Raw genomic sequence first — 13,836 nt, 5'->3', positions numbered from 1 at the left:
TTCCATACTAACAGGAGTTTGTTCATTTTAATCAACATACTTGCTCAATGAACTATGTCTTTAAAAGTAAAATACACTTAGTATAAGGTAGGTCCAAATAGCAACTTTTCACTTAATTTTCATCGATACATTAGAAAAAATAATTAAATGAGTCCCTAATACATAAACCCTGTGTCCTAGAACATATGACAAGGAATATAAGTCAATGTGTAATCTAGCAGCCATTTATGCTAGTACTTAGAAAAATATTATCTTTGGGGCTGTTGCAAAGTTTTAATTTTTTTAATTAATTTATTTTTAGTTTTCAACATTCACTTCAAATTTTCTCCCCCTCCTTCCCTGCCTTCAATCTGCATTCAAACTCCATAGTTCTTTCTCTGGATGTGGATAACATTTTCCATCATGAGACTTTTTTTCTTTTTTTATATATTTTTTCTTTCTTTTTTTTGCCTTTGATTTTGTTTTTATTTTTTTTTCACTTCCACAAGTTTTTGAGTTCCAAATTTCTCACCCCTCCCCCAACCCCAAGATGGCATGCATTCTGAATACCCTTCCCCTAGTCTGCCTTCTCTTCTATCTCTCCCCCTCCTTCTCTTATCCCCTTCCCTTCTATTTTCCTGTAAGCAGGATAGACTTCTGTACCCCATTTCCTGTATTTCTTATTTCCCAGTTGCATGTGAAAACATTTTTTTAAAACATGTGTTTTTAAAACTTTTGAGTTCCAAATTTTCTCCCTTCCTCCCTCCCCACCCACCCTCATCAAAAAGGCAAGCAACTCAATATAGGTTGTACATGTGCAGTTATGCAAAACACTTCCTTAGTAGACATGTTGTGAAAAACTAACTCTATTTCCCTTAATCCTATCCTGCCCTCCCATCTATTCTATTCTTTCTTTTGACCCTGTCCCTCCTCAGAAGTATTTACTTCTGATTACCCCTTTCCCAATCTGCCCTCCTCTCTCTGTCCCCTTCTCCCCTATTTTCCTGTAGGGTAAGACAGATTTCCATACCCAATTGAATGTGTATGTTATTCTCCTTAAGCCAAATCCTATGAGAATAAGATTCCTCATTCCCTCTCACCTTCCCCTGTTTCCCCTCCACTGTGAGAGACTTTTCTTTTCTGTTTTTTTGGTGAGATAATTTACCCCATTCTACCTCTTTCTTCTCTGAGTATCATCCTCTCTCATCCCTTAATTTTATTCTCCAGATATGACCCCTTAATCTTCAACTCACCCTGTGCCCTCTATCTATCTATCTATATATACATACATACAATTTTTTTCCTTCAACTACCCTAATACTGACAAAGTTCTCATGAGTTACAATATCATCTTTCCATGCAGGAATGTAAACAGTTCAATCTTAATAAGTCTCTTATGATTTCTCTTTCCTGTTTACCTCTTCATGTTCCACTGGTCCTGTATTTGAAAGTCAAATTTTCTGTTTAGCTCTGGTCTTTTCATCAGGAATGCTTGAAAGTCCTCTATTTCACTGAATGACCATTTTTTCCCCTGAAGGATTATACTCAGTTTTGCTGGGTAGGTGATTCTTGGTTGTAATCCTATCTCCTTTGCCCTCCGGAATATTATATTCCATGCCCTGTGGTCCTTTAATGTAGAAGCTGCTAAATCTTGTGTTATCTTGATTGTGTTTCCACAGTGCTTGAATTGTTTCCTTCTGGCAGCTTGTAATATTTTCTCCTTGACCTGGGAACTCTGGAATTTGGCTACAATATTCCTAGGAGTTTTCCTTTGGGGATCTCTTTCAGGAGGAGATCTGTGGATTCTTTCAATTTCTATTTTGCCCTCTGGTTCTAATATCAGGGCAGTTTTCCTTGATAATTTCTTGAAAGATGATGTCTAGGCTCTTTTTTTATCATGGCTTTCAGATAGTCCAATAATTTTTAAATTCTCTCTCCTGGATCTATTTTCCAGGTCAGTTGTTTTTCCAATGAGATATTTCACATTGTTTTCTAATTTTTCATTCTTTTGGATTTGTTTTACAGTGTCTTGATTTCTCATAAAGTCACTATCTTCCAATTGCTCTATTCTAATTTTTAAGGAAGTATTTTCTTCAGTAATCTTTTGGACTTCCTTTTCCATTTGGCCAATTTTTCTTTTTAGGGCATTTTTCTCCTCATTGGCTTTTTGGACCTCTTTTGCCATTTGGGTTAGGCTGTTTTTTAAGGTGTTATTTTCTTCAGTATTTTTTTGGGTCTCCTTTAGCAAGCTGTTGACTTGTTTTTCATGATTTTCTTGCATCACTCTCATTTCTCTTCCCAGTTTTTCCTCTACTTCCCTTACTTGCTTCTCAAAATCCCTTTTGAGCTCTTCCAAGGCCTGGGACTGATTCCTATTTTTCTTGGAGTCTTTGGATGTAGGAGCTTTGACTTTGTTGTCTTCTTCTGGTTGTATATTTTGATCTTCTTTTCACCAAAGTAAGATAATATAGTCTGACTCTTTTTGCTGCTTGCTCATGATCCCAGCCAATTACTTGAGTTTTAAACTCTTTGTTAAGGTAAGAGTCTGCTTCCAATGTGGAGAGTGTACTGTCCCAAGCTTCAGGGGTTTGTAGCTGTTTTCAGAGATACTTGTAGGGACCTGTAAATTTTCAGTTCTTCCAAGGTGGTATGATAAGGGGCGAGGTGTTTACTCCTTTCCTGGCCTATGACCACAAGTATTCCTTTCTGTCCCATAACTGTGAGGAGGGGTTCCTCTCTACAGCCACTACAAGCTCCACCACGCCAGTGCTCCTCCTCACCCCATCACTGCCGCCCAGAACTGTGACCCAGATCCACACACGGGCAAAGCAAGAGATTCCTGCCTCAGCATTGGCAAACAGATCCCTGCAGTCTGTCTCTGATCAGCCACTGGATTTCCCCTCAGTCTGTGGGCCGGAAGCTCAGGAAGCAGCTGCTCCCCCCCCAAGGCCATTCTGTTGAGGAATGGAGTTGAAACCCTGCCTTCCTCTGTGACCACCAACAGAAACAGACTTTTCCCACTGACCTTCTAAGTTGTCTTTGGCATTTGTGGATTGAGGAGTCTGGAAACCTCCACAGCTGCCCGTGATTCAGTCCTCTGAGGCGGGCTCCAGGTGTGCTGTGGCCTGTGTGCCCACGCTGTGCTGTGCTCCCAGCCCGGTGCGATACACCTGTCTGATCAATCATCCAGGTTGTCTTGGGCTGGAAATTTGTTTCACTTTGTCTTTTTGTGGGTTCTGCTGCTTCAGAATTTGTTTAGAGCCATTTTTTATGAGTATTTGGAGGGGTTTGGGGGAGAGCTCAAGCAAGGCACTGCTTTCACTCTGCCATCTTGGCTCCGCCCCCTCCATCATGAGACTTTTGGAGATGTCTTAGGTCCTTGCATTGCTGAGAAGGGCTAAGTCTATCAAAGTTATTCATCGAACAACATGGCTATTAATGTATAAAATGTTCTCCTTGTTCTGCTCACTTCACTCAGCATCAGTCCATACAAGTCTTTCTGAAGTCCACTTGCTCATCATTTCTTATAGTACAATAGTATTCTATTACATTCATATGCCAAAACTTGTTCAGCCATTCACAATTGATCCCCTCAATTTCCAATTCTTTGCCACCACAATAAGAGATGCTATAAATACTTTTGTACATGTGGATCCATTTCCCCATTTTTATGATCTCTTTGGGATACAGCCCTAGAAATGCTATTGCTGGGTCAAAGTGTATGCATATTTTATAGCCCTTTGGGCATAGTTCCAAATTGCTTTCCAAAATGGCTGGATAAGTTCACAACTCCACCAACAATGCGTTAGTGTTCCAATTTTCCCACATCTTCTCCAACATTTATCATTGTCCTGTTTTCTCATGTTAGACAATCTGGTAGGTACGATGTGGTTCCTCAGAGTTGTTTTGATTTGCATTTGTCTACTCAATAGTGATTTAGAGCATTTTTTCATATGACTATAGATAACTTTAATCTCTTCCTCTGAAAACTGCCTGTTTATATCGTTTGACCATTTATCAATTGGGAATGATTTACATTCTTATAAATTTGACTTAGTTCTTTGTATATTTTAGAAATGAGGCCTTTATCAGAGACACTGGTTGTAAAAATTATTTCCCCAATTTCTGCTTCCCTCTTAATCTTGGTTGCATTGGCTTTGTTTGTGCAAAAACTTTTCAATTTAATGTAATCAAAATTATCCATTTTGCATTTCATAATGTTTTCTCTCCCTTGTTTGGTCATAAATTCTTCTCCATAGATCTGACAAGTAAACTATTCCTTGCTCTCCTACTTTGCTTATGGTATCATCTGTTATGTCTAAATCATGTACCCATTTTGCCCTTATCTTGGTATAGGGTGTGATATCTTGGTCTATGCCTAGTTTTTGCCATTTTTCCAGTTTTCCCAGCATTTTTTGTCAAATAGTGAGTTCTTATCCCAGACGCTGGGGTCTTTGCGTTTTATCAAACAGTAGATTACTATAGTCATTGACTACTGTATTTTGTATACCTAACCTGATCTACCACTCTATTTCTTAGCCAGTACCAAGTAGTCTGGAAAGGAAGGCTGCATCCAGATCACCTAGGTCTTCAAAAGCCAATCAATAAGAGTTTATATTTTATACTAGAGGGGAGAGGCAATAACTGGAAAGTGAAATAGTCAGATTTGTTCTGAAGTCAATTGAGCAGCTGTATGGAAGAAGGACTGATAGACAGGAGAGACCAGAGGTTGGGAGTTCAATTTAGGAAGCTATTGTAATACAATCCAGTCAAAAGATGATAAGGGCTTCAACTGAAAGGTATGTGAGTGGAGTAAAACTAGAGATGAAAAATAAGATTGTAGAGGTGGAGGGAATAAAACTTGAAAGCTGAGTGGATTTGTGGGACAAGGCAAAGGGAAAAGCCCAGGATGACTAGCATGGCAAAGCAAAGATTGGACATAAAGACAAAATTTCTTGAAAGTACAGACTGGAATTTTGGAATGTATTAATTAGGGACAGAAAAACAGAAGCATGACAACTAGAATTTAAACTTCTTGAGCAAAATTAGAATGACAATACGGGCTCTTTACATATACCTTGCTTTATAGTTCACACAATTTCCCTACAATTCCCCTTTGATATCAATAGTTTGTGTTATACTCCTAATATTGCAAACGAGGAAACAGGGGCTAAGAGAGAAGATAACATTATTTAGCTTCCATTTTCAAATTCCAATGCCGCTTCGTTTTCCTCTTCTCTTGTTGCACAGAGAATGAGCATTAGGGAGAAGATACCATGCTGCTCCAGATAAAGAGGACCTGGAAATTGTCCAGCTTTATGAAAACTTTAGTGTGGGCGGGGAAGGAAATTATTTTTAAATTTTAAGACAATGAGCCCTCAATTAATCATAATATATTACTCTATAACTTGCAAGTATTTGTGTCTATGTCATGGTGGTATAATTTCTGAGATTCAAGAGGAGTTGTTGCAACATCTGACAGTTTTCTTATAATTTTTAAGGAAAGGGGAAATTATTTGTCAGCACATCAGACCGGATATCTCTAAAGATTCTATCCTTTACACGTTGTAACTTGCTCATCCGACTCCTCTGGGTGAAGATAATACTTCGTATCCCAGGCTCCGTGAGATGTCTGGGTACGAATGGAGAGACAGTGAGCTCTCCCATAATTGGCCGGGGGGGAAGGGCCTTAGGCGGGGCCAGACAGAGGGAGACCGGTTGTTGAAACCTATCGGAAGACTGGAGCTACTCCAGGTTGATAGGATTCCAGCTTCTTTCTACCCAGCGTGAGAGGACTCCAGTGTGGGGCAGCATATGTTCCAGTTACTCAGTACTGTTGAGAGCGATTTCAGCTAAGGAGCAGCGAACAATTCAGTGAAGCTCCTGCTACTATTCACCCTAAGCGGTTGGACGATATGCAGGAGCTGCAAAGACTGAGGCTCCTCGGAGTTTAAAGCTGGAAAGTCTCTTCTGCTCTTAATTCAGAGGGGGCCGGAAAAAAGGGGCAGGAGCACCTAGCAGACACTGAGGGGGCGGAGGCGAATATTTCTTTAAGTCCTCGGGCTATCCTGCTGCATGCAGTTTTGACTCGAACCAGGACTTGATGTACAAAAGGAAGCTGGGAGAAAGTGACCAAGATCTATTTTAGGTTCAGTGGCTTGGGTTTGGATGGGCTTTGCAGCCGAGGAAGGGAGACCTCCCAGAGAGTCTAACGATTTGCCCAGTCTCAGTGCTAGGGTTGTGAGTCTACCAATGCGCCAGAATTCCTACTGGCAAAAAGAGGAGCCGCCTGAGTTCTCTCCGCTGGAACCACATTAACAAAAAGATATCCCCACAATTACTCTCTCATCCTCCTTTACACCCCCCCCAAATTTACAAACCTGAGGAAAACAGCCAGCCTCCACCCCTTCCCAGAGGATGGAGGATCAGTGTAAAAAGTGACCAGCTTCCGCCCTTTTTAAGCCTAGAAGACTGACCTTCCCCTGGGCTTAGCCAAAGTGAGCTTTTTTATTTTTTCCCTCCCCTTCCTTTTGGACATCTCTTGCCCCCCCGCCCCATTCTCTTTATTCCCTCCTCCCTGCGGACGAGGGCGGAGGAGAGGAGGGGGTGTCCGGGTCGTCATGACAGAGCTGAAGGCAAAGGATCCCCGGACTCCCCACGTGGCGGATGGTGCACCTTCCTCCTCCGAGGTTGAATCTCCTCTTTTGGGTCACCCGGACCCCGACCCTTTCCAATCCGTCCAGAATTCGGAAACCTCTGCAGTGGTCACGACACTCCCCATCTCCTTGGACGGATTGCTCTTCACCAGAAGCAGCGACGAAGAGGAGCCACTGGACGAGAAGGGGGAAGGCGAGCAGGCGCTGCCCGAGGTGGAGGGCGCGTATCCCGAAGTAGGAGCAGGATCAGGTGGAGGAGGCGGAGGAGGAAGAACTGGCAGGGTCCGACCCCCAGATAAGGACAGCGGGCTGCTGGACAGTGTCCTGGACACGCTGCTGGCGCCCCCGGGGCCAGGACACGGTCACGCCAGCCCCCCCGCCTGCGTCGCCACCCCCTGGTGCCTCTTTGGTACCGAGCTCTCTGAAGACCCTGGGGCCTCCCTCTCATCCCAGGGGGCGCTGCCGCAGCTCATGAACCGGCTGCCGGGCAAGGAGGGAGAAGTGTCAGGTGCCGCAGCCTCGCACAAGGTCCCTCCAGGGGGGCCGCCTCCGTCACTGCAGCTGCTGGCCGCCAGCCCCCCGTGGCCCGAGGCAGCTGCTAAGCTGCTGCCACCGCGGGCCGAGGATGCACCCGAGAGCTTGGCGGGGCACCTCCCCAAGGGCAGATCCAGGACCTTCGCAGGCGGCGGCGTCGGGGCGGCAGTGGCCACGGCCCCGACCCTGCCTTCCGTGGATGCCGTCACCTCGGTGCCCAAGGACGATCCCCGCTTCTCAGGGCCCAGAACCGGGCCCGCGGCCGAGCAGGAGCAGTCGACGGCCCCGGGGCGCTCCCCGCTGGCCACCTCGCTGATGGACTTCATCCATCTGCCCATCCTGCCAATCAATCCAGCCTTCCTGGCGGGCCCGCACCCGGCAACTGCTGGAGGTGGAAGGCTACGAGGGCGGCTCCGGAGCCTTCACGCAGCCCCGGGACTCGCCCGCTTCCTCGTCCACCCCGGGAGCGGGCAGCGACTTCCCCGACTGCGCCTTCCAGCCGGACGCCGAGCCCAAGGAAGACGCTTACCCGCTGTACGGAGACTTCCAGCCGCCGACGCTGAAGATCAAGGAGGAGGAGGAAGGTGGGGACGGCGCAGTCCGCTCCCCGCGCTCTTACCTGGTGCCCGGCCCCAACCCTGCCGTCGGCCCCGACTTCGCGCAGGGACCCCAGCTGCCGCCTCCGCCGCCCCCACCACGGGCGCCCTCGTCACGACCCGGGGACTTGTCGGCAGCCCCAGCCAGCGCCCCAGCCAACGCTTCTTCCTCGTCCTCGTCCTCCTCCTCGTCGTCGTCGTCGGCCTCCTCCTCGTCCGCCGCAGCAGCCGCAGCCTCGCTCTCCACCCTCGAGTGCATCCTTTACAAAGCGGAGTCGGCGCCGCTTCAGCCCGGCCCCTTCGGGCCCCTTCACTGCAAAGGGCCCAGCGGAGCCGGCTGCCTCCTGCCGCGGGACAGCCTGCCCTCCACCTCGGCCTCGGCCGCCGCTGGCGCGGCCTCAGCACTCTACCAGCCGCTCGGGCTGAACGGGCTCCCGCAGCTGGGCTACCAAGCAGCCGTTCTGAAGGAGGGCTTACCGCAGATCTACCCCCCCTATCTGAACTACCTGAGGTGAGTGGGGCAGAGGAGGTCCGAGCTGGCGGGCTGGGAGCCTGCCTGCCGTAACGGCCCAGAATCCGGGTCCCCGGGGGAGGAGGGGGAAAAGTGAAAGGGGAGGTGTTAGGAGGATGAAGATGGCATTCTGTGATTCCCCATGGAACATTCGGAGAAGATAACGGTCGTAACGGTTGCGCCTCGCTCCTCACTACAAGTGAGCGTGTAGGAGCTGTCCTGAAGGATGGGCTTGGGAGAGGGAGGGAAGAGATTACATTTTCTTTTCCTTCTTTCTCCTTCCCACCTTTCCTTTCTCCCCACCTGGAGTTAGGAAGTTAGTCGCCGGGAAGGCGCTGAGGGTACCTGGGGGCCTCGAAAGCCGTGGTAAAACTTGGTAAAAACTTCTAGCTGAGCTAGATCCTGCGGGCCAGCACTGCCCTTCGACTCTCGCTGGGTCACATCTGAGCGGCGAGGGGCGGAAGCGGCTACAGTGATCTGAAGGAAAGAAGAGAAATGGCGAGGGCTGTAGTCTTCTTTGTTTTAAACTTGGGAATTTTCGCTTTCCCTCAAGTTAGCGTGGCGTGAAGAGCAGCACACCAGAAGAAACGAAAGCAGAACAAACTTATGCTAAAAGAGCATTTAGTTTTCCAACGGCTCCTAAAAAATAAAATTACCTTTCTTGAAGATAAAACTTTGCATCAAGCATTTTGCATGGCAGTTAATGCACTGTTATACCCTCATGCTACCTCAGAAATGACAACTAGTAGCTTATTTATACTTGTCAAACAAAACCACAAAGATTCTCAGTTACATGAGCCCTGAAAATGGTGGGCTTGATTAAAAGCGATACCTTTTTTATGTATTTTTTATCAGTCGGTTGGTTAGATAGGTGCAGGTGTTTACATAGTAAAGTCTATTTGTCTTTTCCTTTAAGTATTCTATAGGTAAAGGTGTAGTTGCTCCAGGGGTAAAGGAAAGAGCACATTTCAAAGAACTCTTAATTTAGACCAGAGGAGTGATTTAAAAGTATTTTACCCCTCATTAAAAAAAAAAAAGCAGGCTAGCATTTCAGTTGACAGTTTTAACGTCAGAGTTTACTAGGAAATAATTCATTTTTGCTACGGATATTGCCTTTCCCTGGCATCATATCTTCACTCATTTGTTGACCTAACTGGCTATTACTGAGTCTGGCTAAAAAGTTTGTGCCTATGAAGAATGTTACAAATGAATAGTCTATTTATAAAGTTTATAAAGACAAGGAAATTTGAAACTGTATAGTAAATTTTAAATTAGTTAAATTTTGATTTGGAATCATCGGACTTTTGTTCTCTTTTTAAAAATTACCACTGAATTCATGGTTTAAAAAGAGTTCATTGTTGAATATTGAAAATATCATCATACTTTTTATTTAATTCAAAGGCCAGATACAGAAGCCAGCCAGAGTCCTCAATATGGTTTCGAATCATTACCTCAGAAGATTTGTTTGATCTGTGGGGATGAAGCTTCTGGGTGTCACTATGGAGTCCTCACCTGTGGAAGCTGTAAGGTCTTCTTTAAAAGGGCAATGGAAGGTAGGATTGTTTACATTTAGTTATTATACTACTGTAAATGGAGCCAATCTATTCATTTCAAATTTCTAGTTATATATTTGCTTCTTGCTTCTAAAAAGATAAAATCTATTTTGTGTACCTCTTAAAGATTTTGTCTTTATCACTTAAAAATAGGACTTAGTAAAAGTTATGCACCTTTCAGGCTATTTAACTGATGCTTTGAATATTGTATATCAGGCATTATTGTGCTGGTAGAATTATTACTAATTAAAATTTAATTTTAGTAGTTCGAAGAAAACATCTTTAATTCATCATATTTTTCCTGTTAAATTTTTTAAAATTGAATTTCTGATGGATAGAAACAATTTAAATAAGCTAATGGTATGCTATGGTATGCAATATTTTCAAATAAGGTAAAATATTAATTGCTGAGGTGGGCTTCATCAATTATTTTATAGTTTGCTTTTTCACTATATTAGTGGACTGTCCTTTTCAGTGACATTTGCACAATTACATAGTATTTTTGAACACCTTGAAAATTGTTTCCTTTTTAAAATGCAGATGTTATGTAGGGTACTTTCTTTTGCTATAATTTTAAGCATATTCAAATTAAGGCAAATTTAGATGTCTTGTGAAGAAATATCATTTATAGAATTGTTTTACGATAAATAACATATGCTATTTATTTTGTAATGATGGACTTAAAAAAAACTCTTCAAGTTCATTGAACTAGTTACTATTTGGGAATATACCATAAAATTCTCAGACTTTTAGAAAAAACATTTTAAGTTCACTTTGCACTTGTACTCTACATAACAAAACACCTTTATATTTAAAAATTAGATTTTTTTTTTTTGCAGCTAACAACATTTGGCTCATACCGAATCTTGGAATCTCCACAAGGGAGTGGAGTGACTCTAAGTCAGATAAAGCAAGAGAGTTATATTTGATCCCTAAGAGTTCTGCTCCATTGCTTTCTGATCTCAGGGCCCTCCTTTTTTCTTGAATGCAGGAATCTCAGGTCTAAAGACTTCATGAAAAGAGGGAAGTGGAATATGATAACTTCTTGATGCTTTCAAATGGGTTTGAAACATTTTTCTTCCCAGAGGTCTAGTGACTTTTAAAAATTCATTTAATCAAAAAGTACACCGTGGATGCCACACAAGAATTGAATATTTGAAATTGTAAAGAACTGAGAAATATTTATCAATATTCATGTAATATTTAACCAAGTTTTTTAGAAAATATTTAATTATGTAATTCTAAGCTGTGTTATATTTCTGCAATTATAAGAAAACACATTTGAAAATAACAGCAACTAAATACTAGAAAGCCCTTCAACTGATATTCCATATTAATAATATTTATCAAAATTTAACAAAGAAATATTTGTCTGAGAACCTATTCACTTATACTAATTTACCATTATTTCCCAACTTTTAAAAGTACATTTATAGATTAGATTCTCTTGGAATTTTACCAATATTTTTCTGAACTTTCTTTTTGAATAAAAGTCTCAAACTATTAAAGTATCTGGAGGTTCTCCCTCCCCCTTTATAAAATAATCATTAGTGGAAGAGGAAGCTTATTGAGAAGTGGAGGGTATTGAGAAGTTTGAAGTATCATTTTAAATTAATGCTAATTTAAGTATCATCCACAAATTTTTATTCATTTTCTTTTTAATTCCTGCTTTCCTTGTCTTTCACTTCCTTTTCTGTCATTTTTTAAACCTTCTTGTTCTATTATTTATACACCTATGTTCTTGCTTTTGCTTATTCCTAAACTTAATCAGATCAGTCACCCTAATCCTGGGTTATATCCCACTTTCTCTATTCCCATTTTCAGTATCCATATGTTGTTAAAGAAAGTCATAAAATTATATTGACTAAGTCCGCAATAAATTCATACTACTTAATCCATCTCTAGTCTTTCTCCCACAATACATTTCATGTACAATGGCAGGTTAATCTTCCTATTGCACAACTTTGATCAAATGATCCCGCTGTTCAAAAACTTTCAATGGCTGCCAATCTCTTATGAATCTTAAGGTCATAGATGTACAACAGAAAGATCATAGATCTGTAATAGGAATAGACCTTAGAGATCATCTGTGATCCTGTGAAAACATCTATATGTGAAACATTTAATAATTATGTAGTACAGAATCTCATGAAATTGCATCGAGAAATAGAATTTAGATAGATAGAAAAAAACAAAGATAGCTTTTGAGGTTAGGCATATCATGAGCAAAAGTGGTAGGCTGAGCCACATGTGCTCAAGGGACTATGAAGGGAATTACTCTGGCTAAAGTGGAAAGATCACACTGGGGACACATGAAAGATAAAGACCAACCTTTGAGTGAGTGCCCTATACATGTCAAGGGTATCCTTGATGACAGTATGAAAAAAGAAACAAGCAAACTTTCCTAGACACAAAACAGCGATTGGAGGGAAGGAGACCAGTTAGGAGTCTATTATAGTAGTCCAAACAAGATGTGGTAAGGGCCTAAGATATAGTCAGGGAGGTAACATTGGAAGTGGAGAGATGATTCTGAGGCATAATCCGAAGGATTTGGCAGTGTATGTGAAGGATAAGCATGAAAGAAGTGTCAAGGATAATTGGAATTTGAACTTGGGTGACTTGTCCTAGCATAATGCCTCAGTGCCTAGGACACTGGATCATAACAGATGCTTAATAAATGCTTGTTGAATGGATGTATACACTAATAAATGAATGGGAGTTTGGTGGTACATAAAACAAAAGAAGGGAAGATGAGAAAGAGGGTAGATTGGAGGGAGAGAGGATGAGATACATGTTAATTTGAGATTTCATTGAGATATTCAGTTGTAGACATTGAACAGGAAGTTGAAGGTACAGAACTGAATTTAAGAGAAAGATGAGTACTGGATTTAGAGATTTGGGATCATCTGCATAGAGATAATAATTGAACCAGTAGAATGGTCAATAAGCATTTATTAAATTACTTCTATATTCCAGACACTGCTAATCTTGGGGATACAGAGCAAAACAAAACAAAACAATAATCCTTGTCCTCAAGGAATTTATATTCTAATGGGCAAAATGACCTGTGAAGACGCATACAAAATAGATAGAAAATAAACTTGGTAGAGTAAAGGTAGTAGGAGCTGGAGGGAACCAGGAAAGATCTGTTACAGAAGGTAGTGTTTGAGCTGAGTCCTGAAGGCAGCCAAGAGTAATAAAAAGCAGTACTGAAGTAGGCAGGCATTCCAGGTATTAGGGACAGAGCCAGAGCCAAGGCAGTGGAGACCATGAAATAAGTTTTGAAGAAGGAATGATGGGAAGCTCACAGTGGATAACCTCAGTTTTCTTGGGAAAGAAGGATGCAAAGTCATGATTTGAGAAGAGAGGAAGAGACAGGCTGGAGTTAGACTTTGATTCAATTCAATTAAAAATTTATTAAGTTCTGTCTTTGTGTAAGGCACTCTGTACTAGGTACTGGGGAAATAGACAAAATATCTTTGGTTTCATCAGAATATAGAGACATAGTGCAGGAACAGCCCTGATTCAACAAGGCTATTATTTAGTAGAGAATTCCTAGGAAGTTGCACATAGAGGTTAAGTGATTTGCCCATTTGACCCTCTGGCTTCCTGTCTTCAAGCTTAGCAATCTATCCATCTATTCTATAGTGTTCTCTGTGGAGATACAAACAAAAAAAATTTCTGACCCCAAGGAGTTTATTTTCTAGGGGTAATGGATGGGAGAAGATAGCATATACATAGATATATCAATAAGGTAGAGTAATTTGAAGAGGATAAAAGCTTTAACTAGAGGTATCAGGTAAGGCTTGAAGGAAAATGTTGGTTGAGCTAGTGATAGGGAGTCAAAAAAGTATAAAAGGATTTAAATGCAACACTAAAAATTTCAGTGGCCCTAGGTCACATGATTTTATAACTTCCTTCAACAATGTTCAATGGTTTCAGAATAGGGACAGAAAAGGTGAATTCAAGGGGTGGCACACATTGTTGAAGATTGTCAGAGCATGAAA

General features: G+C 42.2%; 1 protein-coding gene across 1 annotated transcript in view; it reads left to right on the top strand.

Annotated features, from left to right (window-relative positions):
* The first annotated feature begins 6,152 nt into the window (after positions 1-6,152).
* Positions 6,153-13,836, top strand: part of PGR (progesterone receptor) — a 90,259-nt gene continuing 82,575 nt past the window's right edge. Inside the window, 3 exon segments of the mRNA XM_020996182.2 lie at positions 6,153-7,535; positions 7,537-8,276; positions 9,678-9,829. Coding sequence (XP_020851841.1) covers positions 6,600-7,535; positions 7,537-8,276; positions 9,678-9,829 — 1,828 coding nt within the window. The 5' untranslated portion in view covers positions 6,153-6,599.

The sequence above is a fragment of the Phascolarctos cinereus genome, unplaced genomic scaffold (assembly GCF_003287225.1).
Source record: "Phascolarctos cinereus isolate Bilbo 61053 unplaced genomic scaffold, phaCin_HiC Scaffold_726;HRSCAF=1367, whole genome shotgun sequence".
NCBI classification, from domain to species: Eukaryota; Metazoa; Chordata; class Mammalia; order Diprotodontia; family Phascolarctidae; genus Phascolarctos; species Phascolarctos cinereus.
The sequence above is the reverse complement of the archived record's forward strand: the minus strand, read 5'-3'. Positions and strand labels throughout refer to the sequence as shown.